General features: G+C 40.1%; 3 protein-coding genes across 5 annotated transcripts; 2 read left to right on the top strand and 1 right to left on the bottom strand.

Annotated features, from left to right (window-relative positions):
* Positions 1 to 59: 59 nt before the first annotated feature.
* Positions 60 to 4,845, top strand: LOC121981037 (barley B recombinant-like protein D). Of its 3 annotated transcripts, none has more exons than XM_042533365.1 (3): positions 63 to 244; positions 2,665 to 2,754; positions 3,741 to 4,845. In XM_042533365.1, exons 2-3 carry the CDS (start codon positions 2,701 to 2,703, stop codon positions 4,677 to 4,679), a joined length of 993 nt encoding a protein of 330 aa, XP_042389299.1. In that variant the 5' UTR covers positions 63 to 244; positions 2,665 to 2,700; the 3' UTR covers positions 4,680 to 4,845. The 3 variants fall into 3 exon arrangements, with proteins under 3 accessions (XP_042389301.1, XP_042389299.1, XP_042389300.1); XM_042533366.1 differs by lacking the exon at positions 63 to 244 and adding an exon at positions 271 to 947; XM_042533367.1 differs by lacking the exon at positions 2,665 to 2,754 and having other exon boundaries at positions 60 to 244.
* Positions 4,846 to 5,150: 305 nt separating this feature from the next.
* LOC121981036 (protein DETOXIFICATION 49-like) lies at positions 5,151 to 6,777 on the bottom strand. The gene has a single exon (XM_042533364.1). The coding sequence runs from the start codon at positions 6,712 to 6,714 to the stop codon at positions 5,179 to 5,181; it is 1,536 nt and encodes a 511-aa protein (XP_042389298.1). The 5' UTR covers positions 6,715 to 6,777; the 3' UTR covers positions 5,151 to 5,178.
* Positions 6,778 to 12,586: 5,809 nt separating this feature from the next.
* On the top strand, positions 12,587 to 13,444 carry LOC121981035 (mitochondrial import inner membrane translocase subunit TIM23-1-like). The gene has a single exon (XM_042533363.1). The coding sequence runs from the start codon at positions 12,682 to 12,684 to the stop codon at positions 13,255 to 13,257; it is 576 nt and encodes a 191-aa protein (XP_042389297.1). The 5' UTR covers positions 12,587 to 12,681; the 3' UTR covers positions 13,258 to 13,444.
* The last annotated feature ends 4,668 nt before the right edge of the window (positions 13,445 to 18,112 follow it).

The following is an 18,112-nucleotide window of genomic DNA, read 5'->3' as shown; positions in this document are numbered from 1 at the left end:
TTGAATAAATAAAATACATAAATACTTAAAATAATGGGGAAGATGAGAGCATCTGTCTATTGCAGGTGGGTTTAAGATGTACGCATAGGGAACAGGGACGGACCCATAGAGAATTCATAGGTCAGAGCTCTTGACTTGAGACGGATGAGAAGAGTGCACGAGAGTGGAGGAGTGGCGTGGAAGAGCAGCGGCAGAGGAGGTGTGATTTCTCCGAGTTCCATCCGCTTGATGCTCCTCGGGGGAGGTAAGAGACGGTAGAAATCAAGTTGAATTTGTAGATCTTTATCGTCCCCTCTTTTCCATACGTCTTTTAGGTTTTCTGCACTGCCTTTACCTCATTCTCGAGTGAGCTTTTGTCTGCTTTTTTGTTAACTCGCATTGCTCTCGTGAGCTGCGATAGCGCCTTCTACGATCGTCTAATCAAACTTTTCGTCTTTGATTTTTAGGAAAAATCTGTTTGTGAGTAGTCGTATTTTAAAACCCTACTTCTGATTCTTTCCTTACCGTGTTTTTTTTTCTCCCGTGCGGTTTGGAACACTGGGAGTGCTTGTTTTGGACAGGGAGTGAAGGTAATTTTTTGTATTGCATGGTTTGGGAAGTAGAAAAGACTCTCTAGTTCAACTTAGGCTAATTCAATTGCGTGCTGCTTTCACCACTCACCAGGGAATCTTTGGCAATATAAGTGTTCATGAAATATTTGGTCTGCAAAAGTAAAGGTGGTCGTATTTGAGTGTAATCATTAATATGGGAGGAAAAAAAAGTAACTTTCATTCTCATGGCATTCATTTTCTGATGATCGAACCATGAGTTGATATAATAATGTTGTTGAACTTTGAAAGTAAAGTTGGCAAATTTCTGGCTAGTTCAAGTATTAGTTGATAGAATTATACTTTTGGCGATGTACCTAAGTATTAGGAGCTTGGTGTAATGTTGGAGCATTGCCACAGGTATGTTTTTACCCGTATATTGTAGAAGCTTTTGACCTTGTGATTTCCTTGTTTTTATATTGTCAAATTCATTTGTTGATTAAGCATCTTAGATCGTCTTTGCAGAGGTAAAAAAAATAAAGTCTATGTGAACCAAACCTATGTAATCAAGATTTCTTGTACATTTTTTTTCTTTGCCTCGAACACTATTTAAGTTATTATAATGTTTAGGCCTTGTTTGGCAACTAAATTTTTTTTCTTTTCAATTTCTAAGTTTCAGAAAATCAGAAGTTCATTCACCTCTACTAAATTTAAATGTGCCAACAAAGTCAATTCTAATTATTTATTTTATCTTTTCAAAATTTTAGATTCTATTTTCTAAGAAACAAAAAAAAAGTTAGAAAATTTTCTAAAACAAACAGGCGTTAGTTTTTTCTGCCCTTCTACGTAGTCCACTGCTATGCTTAACCACGATAAGTTTCTTATAGTTGCAGAACTTTTGTCCAAACTCGTCTTCATATTACAAATGTGGGCTACTTCTTGGCTTTTTAGAGAAACATGTAAAGCAGTGACCTATGAAGCATTTTACAATGTCTGAAATTTCTTGAACAATTCCATAATATGGAACCACCTAATGACCTAACCTAGTCTTTCAAAATTTTCATCTTGGTGTATGTACACATGTATGATATATCAGAGAAAAGATTTTCTGAAGGTGTCTTGTATTAGTCAGCATCAAGACAGTTTACCTTTACCTATTTTTGAAGGTGTATGTATACGTGGTTAAACAGGATATATAAGTTCTTTATTAATGTTGCATGTTCTTGTTTTATTGATGAAGAGAAGTTTTGTTCACATTAGGAGGATAGATAGAACATACCCTGATACTTCCTTGTTATCAAATATGGGTCATAGATAGTCCTACCACCCTGTAATGACTAGTACATACTATTCAACTTGGAAACAAGCACCACCATCAATGGGTAAACACTCTTACTGGGGGAATTATTGCATAATTTTTCTCCATATAAATTACTATCTGGGGCAATACTCTCGAATTGTGCATTTTCATGACTACCCTTATCCTTCTCGATTCAACTGTTTCACTGTTGGCACCTGTAATCAGACATGCATAACTAGAAAATATACATTCAATATCTTTCCTGTGTTTATGAAGTAATACTAGCACAATTTATTGAGCAAATGGTATGAAATAAATATCCTGATGCTCTCTGTACCCTTTTCTATTTGCATTTGTTTGTTGGCATATATTATATCAGAAAGTACTTCGACTTGTCTGACTTTGGGTGCGTTAAGAGTTAATTTTGGTTGCATTAAAATAGTGGCAAGGAGGATGTTAGCCTAACCCTTTCTATGCATTCACCCACCAGTCTCTCATTTCCTTTTCTACCTTGATACTTGACCTGCTACATGACCACCATGAATGTAAGTTTAGCTAAGATTAGTGTTGCTGGCGGTGGAGTTAGAGTTCTGTCAGGTTGAAGAGACCTTGATTAAATTTTGGGCCTTACCCTCTTCCTATCCTGTTTATTTATTGTCTTGAATTCTTTCCACAGTTGCAGTTGTATATCTTTATGTGTTGAAGTGGTATGGTAAAGTGTACTAGAAATGATCATGTTACACCCCGTGCATTTAATTTAAGACTTTAATTTTAGTTACAAATTAAGCAATCTTGTTATAGCTTCCTGCTTACAAATAATGCATTTATTTCAAGCAGATATAGGAGCTTTCCACTTGTGATTTAATTTTGATAATGGATGATGGTGGGCAAAGAGAGAATGGACGGTACAAGCCTGCTCATGCACAGGTACGGGACACACCTAGGGATACACATTTCTAACTCTGTTCGGAAGCCCACTTGTGTAACATTTTACTAAACTACATTGTGGAACACTGGAATGTCCTATTTTCATTTACTTTCATCTAACATCATGGTCGAAGGACTTTTGGTCTGAGAATACCTGTTTTTGCTAGATGTATTATGACATTACAAAGCACAATAGTTTGGTTTGCCTGTTGTGTCTCTGTCATGTGTTCGATACATGCTGGCAGGATGATTCTCATTTGTGTTCCAGATATATTCAGTTTTCAAATAGTCATTGACAATATTTTGAAATCTCAATCCCATGGTGGTTTCAATCATTGATCTAACTAGTACAATCTCATGTAGACAAATGTAAACCCACCCATAACTGCCTTGCACCCTTCAGTTCCCTCGTTGATCTGGTTCACTTGCAAATAATTTTTGCTACAACTTCTAGAAGAAGCTGAGTTCAAAGTTATATGCAGTTCCCATTTTAGTACTATAAGGCGACACTTGCTACAAGCAAGAATTTGTTCTTGCGAACTAGCAAGATGTTCTGATGGGAGGACAACACTAACCTACTTATACACAGAGTTGATGATGGGTTAATAACGATACTGAGCCATTATCATAACCAGGGCAAGTGAACCGGCTCACAACCATGGGTTAAGGAGAATTTAAGAAAGTAAGAGTGTCGTGTGCAAATAACAAGAACAGTAAGGTTCATAGGAGAAGATGGTTGACAGTGACCAATAGAGATGATGTCAGTGAAGTTGATACATATTTGATTTGGAGAATGGTACTGATTTTTCACATCTTATGGTATCATATTTGATTCTAAAGGAGGTGGATGCAGTCACAATTCATTTTTCATCTTATCGTATTTATCATACATTTTCTTAGATGAGCATGATATGCACTTAAATGAGGCAGTTCATTGAATATTTTACTATATCTACATGATTTCTGATTCTTTTGCTATTTCACAGTGGATGGTGCCTCAACATCCCCAGAAGGATAACCAAACCATAAAACTCATCATGGCTGAACGAGACAAAGTGCTACGAGAACGAGATCTTGCCATTTCTGAGAGAAAAACTGCTTTGGCTGAGCGAGACATGGCATACCTCCAGCGTGATGCTGCAATTGCTGAGCGGGACAGTGCCATTGCGGAACGTGACAATGCTATTGCTGCCCTTGAATATACACCGGATAATGGTATTAGCGGTGATTGCGGACTTGGATGCGGTAATAAACATATGTACCAGCAACATCGCCACCATATTCAATATGTCCAACCTTTGTCACAGCACATGCCAGATGCTCTCTACAACCCTAAAACCGAGGCTCCTAGAGAGGTATTGCCCATGCCAACTGCTTCAAATGCAGATCTGAAAGCCTGGAATTTCAACAAGGCAAGGCGAGCAGCTAAAGCCGGACCCTCCCAATTGAAGAAGTTCAAGACACCCAGGAAGAGTAAAACTAGTGGAGTTAACAAACAGGTCACTATCGCAAAGACGTCCAATGACTGGAAGGTCGAGGTTGGAGGAGACAATACGGCTAAGCGGATTTTATTGCATAAGCATGATGACTGGGAGAGTCGAGACCTCGGTCTGAACCAGGTCACATTCGATGACTCAATGATGCCAGCACCCGTCTGTTCATGCACTGGAAAATACCGGCAATGCTACAAATGGGGTAATGGGGGGTGGCAGTCTTCGTGTTGCACAACTACTCTTTCGATGTACCCCCTGCCGGTGATGCCCAACAAGCGCCACGCCCGTATGGGAGGGCGAAAGATGAGCGGCAATGTGTTCAGGAGGCTTCTCAGCCGGCTTGCAGCAGAAGGCCATGACCTATCCCTGCCAGTGGACCTCAGGGAACACTGGGCCAAGCACGGCACTAATCGATACATCACCATCAGGTGAGACGAATTGTCATATAGATGTATCGACGACTCTAAAATGGAAATTAGAGCTTTAGCATTTTGAATCTGAAGCCTATGTCTATGCAGTAGTTGTATCGCAACTTATCGACAGATAATATGATGATTCTATTTTCCTGAATATGAATGAAGAATTGGTCTTTTAGTTTCTTTGTATTTCCTATCCAGTTAAGAATTTCATTGTATTTGTTAAACTGGAAACTGGACTAACAATCCAGTGAACACTATGAACATGCCTAATTACAAATTTATTAGAAATTAATTAGACTTCTGCTCGTGTAAACAATAGTTTGATAACTTTCTGAATAAGAAATGCGAAATGGTTAGTTTGTATTATTGTTATTAATTATATAAAAAATTACTGAGAAGCTTAATCGTGAAAGAAAAAAAAAATATTGTTTTTGAATTCAGTAGAAAAAAATATATTATTGTTTTTGAATTCAGTAGATCTTCGTGTTATAATTTTTGTTTTTTTTTTTGGGTTAAAATGTTACAATTTGCTGTTGCTCAATCTTTATAAGCAATTTAATGGTTTCATCTTTTTCAACAACCGAATCCTTTGTAGCGACGACGCCTTTTTCGGCGATTGCGCCGCCGGTGAGCTGCTGCGCCCGCTCCGCCTGCGCGTCCCAATCGGTGAGGCCGATGACGGCGAGCATCAGGGCGACGCACGTCGCCTGGGCCGCGAGGAGCCCGAGCCAGAGCCCCACGAAGCCGAACCCGGCGAAGAACGCGAGCCCGACGGCGGCCGGCATCCCCACGCAGTAGAAGGCGCCGAGGTTGATGTTGGCACCGGCCCGCGGCCGCGCGCTGCCGCGCAGCACCCCGCACCCGGCCGTCTGCGGGCAGTTCCCGAGTTCGCACAGCCCGAGCAGGGGCAGCGCCGCGCTGGTCAGCGCGAGTACGTCCGGATCGCAGGTGAACATCCTAGTCCACGAGCGGCGCACGGCGACGGCGAAGCAGAGGGAGGCGACGCCGACGGCGGCGCCGCAGTTGAGCCCGACTTTGGCCGCGCGGCGAGCGCGGTCGGGCCGGTTCGCGCCGAGTTCGTTGGCGACGCGCGTGGAGACGGCGAAGCTGAGGGAGGAGGGGAAGACATAGAGGAGGGAGGTGGTCTGGATGAGGACGCCCATGGACGCGACGGCCGCGCGGCGGTCGACGAGGAGACCGCAGAGGATGATCATAATCTCATACCACCACCACTCCAAGCACACGGATGCGCAGCTGGGAACGGCGAGGCAGAGGAGCGTGTTCCATCCTCGGAAACACTCGCCGGAGAAACAGAGGAGGCCGCGGAGGTGGCCGGAGAAATAAATGTAAAAACAGAGGAAGGCGACGAGATTGAGATTGGTGAAAACAGAGGCGTAGGCAACGCCGGGGAGTCCAAGGCCGAGGACCGAGACGAAGAGGTAGTTAACTGGAAGGTGGAGGGCGAGGGAGAGGCCGGCGCAGACGGTGAGCGGGAGTGTGACGGACTGTGCGCGGAGGTAGACGCGGAGCGGGTGGAGGAAAGAGTGGATGAGGAGGTCGGGGAGCGAGGCGTGGAGGTAGGTCGCGGCGGCAGCGGCGAGGGCGGTGTCCTGACCGAGGAGGAGGAGGATGGGGCGAATATAAAGCCAAAGAAGGGAGATGGGAGCGGCGGCGCAGAGGAGGAGGAGGACAGTCCGGTGAAGGGCGAGTCTGACGAGGCCAATCTGGCCTGCGCCGAACGCCTGCCCGCAGAGCGGCTCCATGCCGGCCGCTAGGCCGGCGAGAACCGAGTACCCAGTGATATTAGCAAACCCAATGGCGAGCGCACCGCCGGCGAGCGAGAGGTCCCCGAGGCGGCCAAGGAAGAGCATCGAGATCATGGAGCGGGAGTAAAGAAGCAGGCCAGTGAAGACCATAGGCCATGCCAAGCTCACAATCGCCTTGGCCTCTCCGACTGCCAAAGCTACCCAATTCGCCGGCTTGACGACCTCGCCGGCAGCCAACGGTACTGTAAGGAATCCGTGAGCACTCCGGCGATGGCCGCACATGTTCTCCCTCCCTGTCCCTGTTCCTGTCCCTGCACTCGTCGGAGCCGCAGGAAGTTGACTTATATAGGCGGATCGAGTGGTCGGTTAAGTGGTAAAGAGTCAAAGTGTTCCACGCGGATGGAAGACTGTCGACAGATCAAACGACTCTACTGCTGCATTTTCCCCAACACATTTGACACGCTCGCAAATTTCTTCCTTCTTCCTTCTTCCTTCTTCCTTCTTCTCCATTGTCGATGTCGATGTCGATGTCGATGCTATCAGAGGGCTCTGACCAAGTCAATCAGCTTGGAACACCTCTTCTTCAGTTCTTCTGCCTCATTTAAAAGGTTTTCCTGCTACTAATGACATAGTCAAACGGGATTATATTCAAAGCTAATCAAGCTAGCAAACCTAACTAGCCGCCAACAAGTAAGATGTTCGGTAGCCAGAACACTTTGCTCGCCCCATAAACTCAGAGGACTTAGTTGTTTGAGGACTCTTGGTGACTTCAGCATCGGAAGGTTTTACTGAACGACTTTAGCACCCTCTGACATGTGTTAATCTTATGTAATGTAGACTGTATCATGCGCTTTCAATCTGGCAGAGGGCCTAGTCGTATTAGTAGTAGAAGAAGCCTCAATATAGATTTTGAATGCATCAATAGGGTTTGAAGATTTTTTAACACTCTGTTCTAGGCTCAACTATCCTTTGAACTCGATAATTAGTTTATTCTACACTTATAATATAGTTAATCATTGTCCATCTAATATGAAGTTTCTAATTAAAACTACACATGATCAGATGTGTTGCTCATCTCGCTACAACAGGGCAAGTGATGTATCAAGATAGCATCGCTAAACCATGCCGTCGACTACATTGGATATCGAAAATGCCCAAGAGATAACCATTGATGGTTTGCCTTTCACTTCATGAATGTGATACTACAGAAAGAAAGAAGACCACTTCACAATTTTACAAGTTGATGAATATAAAAGTTGTTTGGTTGTCCAGCAGCTAACCAATGAGACGAGCATCTTCCTCGTCCTATACCGTATCGAAAAGCCTACCAATAACCACACACAATGGAAGGGGAAGGTGAAACTTTACAGGCTTCAATTTTCGCGAGAGAAGCCAGCACAGAAGGATATGGCAACATCAGCTTTCTGAAGAGGAGCAGGCAACCAACCAATCAGCAAAGGCTTCTTTGAGAAAAGAATTTACTGATCCAATAACGCGAAGCATTATGAAAACCCCAATTGAGGGTGATAGGGATGGGCTGCCAAGCCTGGGATGGAACTTGTCTGGTGTGATTGACACCGAGGTGAGCACTGGTTCCATTGCCATCCATTGCATGTAAGTGCTTGTGAACTGAAATGGACAGTGGTAATGGCTCGCGAGAGATTGACCGTGGGCGCGTGAAGCTTAAAGGAGGAGGGGTTTGAATGAGTTGGAGTGGGACTGGTGTTTTGTGGGGTCAAAGAGGACAAGAATGATTTGGCTAGCACCAACATGAGTAGGGAAGAAGCAAGGCCTGATAAAGCTCTATGGTTTGTTTTCCTTCTGCAGGTTGTCAGGGACCTTCTAGATTTAGCTTCAACAATGAAAGAAGAGGGAACCATTTCACTAGAGTAGGTGAGGTGAAGGCGCAAAATCATGAATCCCCTTGTCGAGGTAGATTTTCAGAATTTGTTGCCACCTTCCGGCCAAACAACCTGGCTCAAATGGTTGAATCAATGTGGTTAAAGATGCCCATCCAGTCAAGGAGAAATTGACCATAACCATATTAACTTTCACAAGAAGGGAGTAAATGAAAGAGATTTTTGGTTTGATGTCACTTGATTATTATCAAACCGATTGTAATCATTCTCTGTTCATGAGGATCCTGATGGAGAGCCTTCTAGTTCTAATAGACTATGAACTAGATCAGAATCATTCCCAAAGAGATTTACAGTAACGAGGAGTGACAAACTTGTTGAGGTAGTAGGTCGCATAGCTTAAAGTGACACAAAAGGAATAAACTTTCAGGCCATAAGTAGTTGGCTTGAGGCTTTCAACATCTTCTCCTATTTAGAACCAAACGAGACCATGGAAAAAAAAGTAAAGATGTAACAGAAGCAACCGAACGGGAGAGTCCATAAGTGAGTTTGAAGGAACGTTAATTATGAGTTTGCAACATTTAGAAGTGGTAGAAGAACTTTAGGAAAGAGCTACACTGCATTTGTTCAGTGAATCTGGAACAGTGCAGATAAGTTTCAAAGAGAATTGTAATAATATTAACATACAAGTGAGACAAAGGCTAAGCATAAAACAACAAGTTATTCGATCTCTTTATAGTTGGATAAAATCTACAAGCACAGAGTTCCAAACAAGAGATAAGGAATCAACCACTGATACTACAGAATGACATAATGGCAAAGTTTCATGTTGGGTTTAGGACGATCAACCATCTGATCATGCTTATTAGAAAATCTCAGTTATTGCATTATGAAAAACTCCAAAATAGATCTAAAAGGGTAATGTCGAAATAAGAGACAGAATGATAAAGAGTGTTACATTGTTCATTGTTAATCATTTAGCAACACATTGTTTATGGTACTTATGCTGGCATGATAACTTCATCAACTGATCTCGTGTCTTGGAAGGCGGGCAACAGATCACACATTTGTGTGCAACAAGTACCATCATAAGAAAGAAATTGATATCTAAACTTTGGAGATTTTGACATACACAAAATACTTGCCTTGTTTTCACCTCTTATCATTGACTTTCATCAAACTAAAACTTCAGAATGTTTATTGATTTGTATTTCTATCAAAATTTTATTTAAATATATCGGACAGGTCAAAAATTGTATAGTGTGTGCATAATGAACATTCGTAATGAAAGTTGTAAATTGACCGTGGGCTATGGCTAGCTATGGTAGGCAGCAATTAAACACAGGACAGACATCAATTAATTAGATTGTGTATGCAGAGGAAGTATTAATTCAACTAATCTTTCCATTTTCTCTCTTTTCATCTATCTGTCTTCATTCTCTCCTATAATTTTTTGAGTTTTTACAAAATAGGTTGCAAATTCCATCATACCGTATATAAGAACCAACATGTTCAATTTTGTTGCTATTTTACCTACAAGTATATGTTCTTATAGAATTTTATAGAAGCATTATATTGTACTTTTCAAAGTTATTGGACAACTTTGTGCCGTGTAAGCAAACAGAGTAGGATGCATACTCTTGATTTTTGTCCCAAAAATAAAATAGCCAGGTTTTGTATGTAGAGGTTGGCAAGGAAGAGATCAGTTCATCTGATAATCTTTCACTTTCGGTACCCATAGCTTCATACAAATGTTGCAACTCCTAAAGTTGCAGAAGGAAATTGTTAGTTTTGACAATGAAAGAGCATACATTCAAGTAACAAGTATGATTAATTTACTTAAATTATTTATTGAAGAGGGAATGGTAACAGGAACTTTGATAGAGTTCAACTCTGCCTTCATAGCCTATTCAAAATTGTACTGACTTATTGAAAATAAATTGGTATTTAGGAAACACAGACCTCATAGTCATATGTTCTTCATCAATATCATTTTCAGTTGAATCTACCATTGAATCTTGTGGATTGCCAATTGCAAGAATGTTTCAGTTTTGAATACACAAATCAACATCCAATTAAACAAAAACTATAATCCACAGTACCTAATCGGATGATACACTTAAAGAATTAAACTCAGTACCGGAAGATTCTGAAGAAGTTGTATCGGTAACCTGATCAGATGATACATTTGAAGAATTAGACTCAGTATTGGAAGATTCTGAAAAAAAAAGTTGTATCATTAACCTGATCAGATGATACGCTTGAAGAACCAGACTCAACATTGGAAGCTTCTGGAGAAGTTGTATCATTAACGTGATCAGATGATTCATTTGAAGAATCCAAATCAACTGGAAGATTCCAAAAAAGTTGTATTGTTAACTTGATCAAATGATACACTTGAATAATCAAACTCAATACTGGAAGATTCTGAAGAAGTTGTATTGCTAACATGATCAGATGATTCACTTGAAAAATCAAACTCACTGCTGAAAGATTCTGAGGAAGTTGTATCTTAACCTGATTAGATGATACACTTGAAGAATCAAACTCACTCAGTACTGGAAGATTCCAAAGGAGTTGTATTGTTAACATGATTAGATAATAAACTTGAAGGATCAGACTCAGTACGGAAGACTTTTGAAGTTGTATTGTTAATATGATTAGATGATACACTTGAAGAATCTGACTCACTATGGTAAGATTCCAAAGAAGTTGTATCATTAATTGAAACATTAAATAAGAAAGATTAGCCGTGTAATCACCAAATCTAATAAAGATTGATCCATTCGTTTTCAATGGGCCCACTTCATAGATATTTTCCAGCGGTTTGGCTTTATTATAAATCTCAACACACATTAATCTGACTATAAAATCGGTAACTACTAACAGTTACCTTATTGTTAAGTTAGTTTGGTTGTAGACTATAAACCATACCAAGAATAGGTCGCTTTCATGAGATGGCAACAAAAAGTAATTAGTTTACGATATCAGAGTTTCTGAACCAAAGTCCTTTGGACTAAGACCCAAGTTAATGTCGATGTTGAGTTGAAAATTAGTGGATCATACAAATAGCTTCCATATTTCATATAACCATTCTATTTTGGGTGGCTTTTAGCTTCTTTCTTGAAAGATTTTCATTAGCCAAATAATGAGAAACATGAACAAAAAAGTAAACACTAATTTCAATGAAGATTAGAACACTGATTATGAGTTAATTACAGAGAAATATGAAACTAAGAGAAGTTTGAAGATTTTTGTTATATTCTTTACCTGCTCGTGTTATGGTAATTTCCCCCGATGAAGCACGAGCAAGCTGGTACTCTAGCTCCTGCATTTCTCTGGCTGTTTAGAATTCCTTGCTCTGGCCTCTTGTTCATAAAGAGCATCCATTGCAGAATTCATTTCTTCCATTCTTTGCTGAAAGAAAACACCATTCTGAAATTTAGTTTAAAATAAAATCATAATAATACTCAATTGCACAAAAGAGACATCTCATACTGCATATCTTCTCGCATAACTGGAGGAAGATTGGGAAAGGGGAAACACCTCTACAATGTCAATGCACGCCAAATACTCCATCGGAATGTAGCTTATATAAAAAAAGCCTAAAATTGCCACCTTTCCGCCAAACGGGATCAAAATTACAGGTCATATGAACAAGGGATCCAACAGTGAGCATAAAGAGCACTGCGCCCGCCTATCAAAACCTAAAGGGCTCTTCCAACAAAACGCCCCAAGAACCAATTTTTCCATCAGGATCCGAGGGCAAAACCCTACAAACTTCGACCTAAAGGATAAACAAAAGCAGATTGACTATCACAGGTGAGTATTTATTCTTACCTGAGGAGAGATTTCGCCCTATCGCTCTGGAATCCGCTGCCTCCACAGCTCGGCGGCACTTCACCCCGAGTGCTTGTGCTTGCCCATATATATAGTGCTAAGTGTAGCAGACCATTAATCACAACAATATTTAATAATTTTTAAATACAAATTTTTATTATTTCCATTTCAAAAATTATTCTAATATACAATTAATTTAGGCGGTTATTTTTAAAATTGATTATATAAAATAAAAATATATAATAATGCACTCTGTTTTTTCTTCTAAGTTTAGTTACTACAATTTTTTAAAGAACAAAAAACCATCTTATTTCCATTTATTTAATTTAGAGTCAAATCTCTTGTTTTTTCCTCTTGTTGTGAGAGGAAGAACCGGTAAACGGAATGATATTTTGAGGACTAAAACGTAAAACCGTAGCCGATTCGGCTCGCTTTCTGTATAAGAAGCCCGGCTCGTATGACCAGACGCCCTTTTACAAGCGGCGGCCGATTCTCGTGAAGCCTCTCCTCCGCTTCCAGATTCGCCGGAACCCTAGGAATACCAAGAGTTCTGATGGCCGATCCGAGTGCCTTCGGCGGGAACGATGCGGATCGGAGCCGAGAATCCAGCGGGCGGCGTCTTTATAATCCCTACCAGGACCTGCAGATCCCATACCGCACCCTATACGACCTCCCTACCTCGCCGGAGTTTCTTTTTGAGGAAGAGTCCCGCACGCAGCGCCGATCCTGGGGCGAAAACCTCACCTACTACACGGGCATCGGATACCTCGCTGGCTCTACTGCCGGCGCCTCCGTCGGCCTCCGCCACGCCTTCCTCTCCTCCGAGCCCGGAGACACCACTAAGATCCGGATCAACCGCATCCTGAACTCCTGTGGCCAGGATGGCCGCCGGATCGGCAACCGCGTCGGTGTCATCGGCCTCATGTACGCCGGGCTGGAGAGCGGGATGGTGGCGGTGAGGGACACCGACGATTGGGTGAACAGCGTCGTCGCTGGGCTTGGTACGGGGGCCCTATTCAAGGCCGCGAATGGCCCCCGCTCGGCGGCTATAGCTGGCGCCATCGGAGGGCTAATGGTTGGAGCTGCTGTCGCCGGAAAGCAGGCTTTAAAGAGATACGTCCCCATCTAGGGTTCGGTTTCTTCCTCCCTGTCGTCCTTAGTTATTGGAGTCTGATATATTGATGGTACTTGTGCTATTTTTTTTGCCAGTTTGAGACCTTAACATGTAAGGTAAATGAACGGAATTTCTGAAACATTTGTTGTAATAACATCGACAAACCAATCAAATTCGTATAGGATCTGCTTGCATTTTGAAATTTTGAACTGTCGAAGGATGAATAGCACGAGAGTGCCATAAATTTCTGCACGCTTTCAATTTTCGGTATAATGAAATGGAAGTTTAACTGATTACAATTTGTATTTAGGTGGTATCCTTCAGACTGTTTTTCTTTCCTATTATACTTCCTTTTGGACGTCCTTTTTTGTGTTTTCATGCACCTTTTATGTCAAGCATGGTCTTCCTGTTCATGCTTTAAAAAAATGGTGGACTATGTGGTTATTACATTTTGACTTCAATATGTGAGATCAGATGACTTATATAGCTACTCATATGGTCTTTGTGGTTGTATAGCTGAACCAGTTTAGATTGAACCCAATCAAACAAAAGGTTCAATTATCATTTGCCCTAATACCTTCTTAGATAATAAGAGCTTTTATGTTTTTTTGTCATCTCCTTAGAGGATTGGTTGTGAGTGTAAAATACATACGGTGTGAATTGTTTCTGTTTATATGGTAGCTTGTGATTCTTAATTTAAATATTAGTTTTGCATGCGTTCAGTTATAAACATTTTAACTACATGATATATTTTCCATTGTTGATTAATACATATCATTATGGATTAGCGTTTTACATTGTATGGGTAATATATATTTTTATATGGAGTCGTTTTTTTTTTAGATAGATTGATTAGCATACTTTTCATATTTAAGCAGTTTTATCAATAAACACTTTTAATATCTTTTATAATGCATTGGCATGTGGCCCAGAACATGCTCTTGAATACCTCATACGGACCATGCAATTGTTACTTCATGTAGCCTGGAATAAAACCTTATTCTTGTTATCATATGTTGCTATAAGTACCACATTGTTCATCAACATATTTTTAGTTCTAACCTTAAATCTTTGTTTGAGACCTACAATAAGAAAGTCATTGAGAAAGAACAAATGCTGTTCATTGAATAAATAGATTTATGCTCCTGCAGTTAGCATATGCACTATACTGTGGGTTGACCTCAATCAATTTGGATATGCTTTTTAGAACCTTATTCTTGTTATCTTATGTTGCTGTCAACTTCTCACAGAGTACCAAAATACTTGTAGTTCTTACCTTAGAACATTGTTTTACTACTAAAATGAGAAAGTTACTTTCGGGGAAAAACAAATGTCTACTCCTTTCCTTAGTTTGGTTGTGTTTTCTTTGTCCAAATGGTGTCATGGTGGCGCTGCATTGTTTTAATAGGGGGGTGGATGCTTTCTTTTCATTTGTCTTTTACAATTGTAGTTGGGAGGCAAGCAGTTTCACAATTTTCTCATTATGTTATAAACAACCATAATCTTCTGCTGAACTGCAGAATATCATTTTTGATAATTGTATAAGTATTTTTCACTGAATTCTTCGTGGCATTAAATTTTCAACTTGAATAAGCTAGGTGTTGTCAATTCTTATTCATATTATTTTTATCAGCAAGTATTTTTCTCTCTTTGGTGTCTCTTCAATCTTAATATATCTGGGAGAAAAATAATACTCAAATAAATCTCCTTGGGATTTCTAAGGAGTCCCAAATGCTAGCAAGTTATATCTGTTTGACCTCTAACATTCATATGTGCAGTTTGTTTTAATTACACAATTTGGAGCTTCCCTGAGCTATTCACTTTCTTTTCTTGGAATAACACGCGGAGTTTTCAACAAGAGGGGAGTCTTAAGAGAATATAAATTATCTCTATCAGCTAAAACTATCTTTTATGTTATTTGTTAAAACATACTTGGAGACTGAACATGATAAAAGTGTATACTTTTATTGTTTAGTTGACTGTTAGTGACGGTACTTGATGTTTCTCCAAAATGCCTGTTCCTATGTCTGTCTTATATATTGTTTTTTTTTATCAAATACTTAAATTAGCACTAATCACTTGGTTGATCTAAGTGCAGTGTTTCTCCTCCATGTTGACAATTACTCTGCAAAACTCAGTGAATGACTACGTCTTATTGTCTTTCCATCTGAGCTTGTGTAGCATTGTTAACTAACTTATCTCTTTCTCTCTATATATTGGAATTTTGTTGAAGTGTAATAGGTCTCTATATATTGGAATTTTGTTGAGGTGTAATAGGTAGTGATACGGTACCTCTCTCTTTGCTTTAAATTGTTATGAGAAGTCAATCATACTGCTATTTGCCTGATGGATTGATTGTTCTAATGTAATATTGATTCTCTGACTGTGAAATCTAATATAATATAGATCTTTGTCATGGCCACATTTTTCATGCTGGTATAACATTCAGTACTAGAGAGATGGATATGTCATGACCACATTTTTCATGCTGTTATAACATTCAGTACTAAGAGATCCATCGGTGCCAAGGTGAGGGTGTTGGTTACTACTGTTGAAGTCTGTGAAAGGGAGGAGGTCGAGAGGAGGGACCACCTTCTTTTCAAGCGTCTGGACAGTCGCAGAAACTTGGAAAGTATTAGAATGGTACCGGAATATCTCAACGTCATTATTCTGATGCCCAAGTTAAAATCAATAAAGAGGTAAAAAAAATCAATAAAGAGGTAAAAAAAGAATATACGTAACAAGTAGTAGAGTTCTTTAAAAAAAAAACTATCCTTTTTTTCCATGTGGACCTTTTTTATATTCTTCATTGATGATGTTTTGTCTTGCATGATATTTACTGCATGATATTTATTATTTTAATGACTTGACCTTTTTCTGTATTAATAAAAAAGTTAAATCTGTTACTTAACGACCTTTTAATATTGACTTCATATATATAAAAGAAAATAAATACAGATACATATATATTAGGTGTATGATGGAATAAATTTTAAATCGTTAATTATTGAAAATCGATCCCTGATCATTACGTTATATATGTCATATGATTACTATCTGCGCTCTTGTATTAATGATCAATCATCTGATGACTTTTGACATTTTGATCTTCTCTTGTATTAATGGCCTTTTTTATTGGTATTCATATCTTCCTATGTTATGGTCATGGTTTGTTGTCTTTTAACGATGGTAGGCGTTTCGAGGTATATTAATTATGCATGAGTTTGGGGTCCTTTAATTTGATTACTTTGATTCAAGATCAAGAAGATCTCATATAATCGATCAAAAAATCAGAAATATGTCCTTGGTGTTTGCCACTCGGGTGATCCAAAGCTTGTACCCTTGCCTTGTTTGACTTTTTGAGTGAAATCACGCTTGGTTGGTCCGACTCAAGTGATGCTCAAGTGCGGTCGATCAAGAGTATTAGCCGGAGTATCTTTATGAACTCAACCTTGGTCAATAGCGTTCAGGTTGATTTTACCCCACTGGGTGGGCCTTGGTGGCTGGTTCAAATGATGCTTGGGTGGGCATGACTCGTCAGAGTAGCTTTACAAACTCAGCCTTAGTGGATAGGATTCGGGCGGATTTTACCCCATTGAACCATCTTTGACTTGACTTTTGTCTTCTACGTAAGTAGATACCTCGACGCTTGCAGAGACACGTGAAGGTCTTCACCATCCTCACATCATATGCCTTCCCCTCAGATGACGCTAATTTGATCCCGCCCAAAGACAGTCAGAGGGAGATCCACCGGTGACGAGGTGAGGGTGTTGACTATTGTTGTTGGAGTCTGCAAAAGGGAGGAGGCCTAGGGGAGGGATCATCATCTTCTCGAGTGTCTGGAGAGTTATAGAAACTTGAAAATGGTTAGAATGACGCTAGGATACTCTATTGTTGTCACTCTGACACCCAAGTCAAAATCAACAAGGAGGTAAAAGATGAATGTAAACAAGTAGTAGAGTTTTTTTTATATTTTTCATTGATGGTCTTTTGCCTTCTATGTATTAATGCATAATATTTATGATTTTGATGACTTTTGACCTTCTCATGTATTAATAATCATGATGACTTTTGACCTTTTCTTACATTAATGGTCAACAATTATCTCATAACTTTTGATCTTCTCTTGTATTAATGACATTTTTTCACTCGTATTCACACCTTCCTATGTTATGGTAATGGTTCGTTGTTTTTTTAATGATAATAAGTATTTCAAGGTATATTAATTATGCATGAGTTTGGGGTCCTTTGGTTATTTTGGTTCAAGATCAAAAAGAAAAGACCTTATATAACTGATCAGGAAATCAGGTATATGTCCTTGGTGTTTGCCACTCGGGTGATCCAAAGCCTGAACCCTTGCCCTATCTGACTTTTTGAGTAAAATCGTGCTTGGCTGGTCTGACTCAAGTGATGTCGAGGCAGGTGCGACCGGTCGAGAGTATTAGCCAAAGTAGCTAGCTTTACGAACTCAGCCTTGGTCAACAAGGTTCAGGCCAATTTTAACCCACTAGGGTGGGCCCTGGTACTTGGCTCAAATGATGCCCGGGTGGGCATGGCCAGTCGGGAGCATTAGCCGAAGAAACTTTACGAACTCAACCTTGGTTGACAGGGTTTGAGCTGATTTTATCCCACTAAACCATCTTTGGCTTGACTTTTATCTTCCACGTAAATAGATACTTTAAGCCTTGTGGAGACACGTGGAGGCCTTCACCATCCCCACATTAGCAAGGAGAAAGAAAGGGTAGATTTTTCTCAAGATCTATACTAATTGTTACCTATATTCTTCTTTTACCTCCTTGTTGATTTTAACTTGGGCATCGGAGCGGCAATGCTGGGGATATTCTAGCGTCATTCTAACCCTTTTCAAGTT

This window comes from Zingiber officinale, chromosome 5A (assembly GCF_018446385.1).
Source record: "Zingiber officinale cultivar Zhangliang chromosome 5A, Zo_v1.1, whole genome shotgun sequence".
In the NCBI taxonomy this organism is placed as follows: domain Eukaryota; kingdom Viridiplantae; phylum Streptophyta; class Magnoliopsida; order Zingiberales; family Zingiberaceae; genus Zingiber; species Zingiber officinale.
The sequence above is the reverse complement of the archived record's forward strand: the minus strand, read 5'-3'. Positions and strand labels throughout refer to the sequence as shown.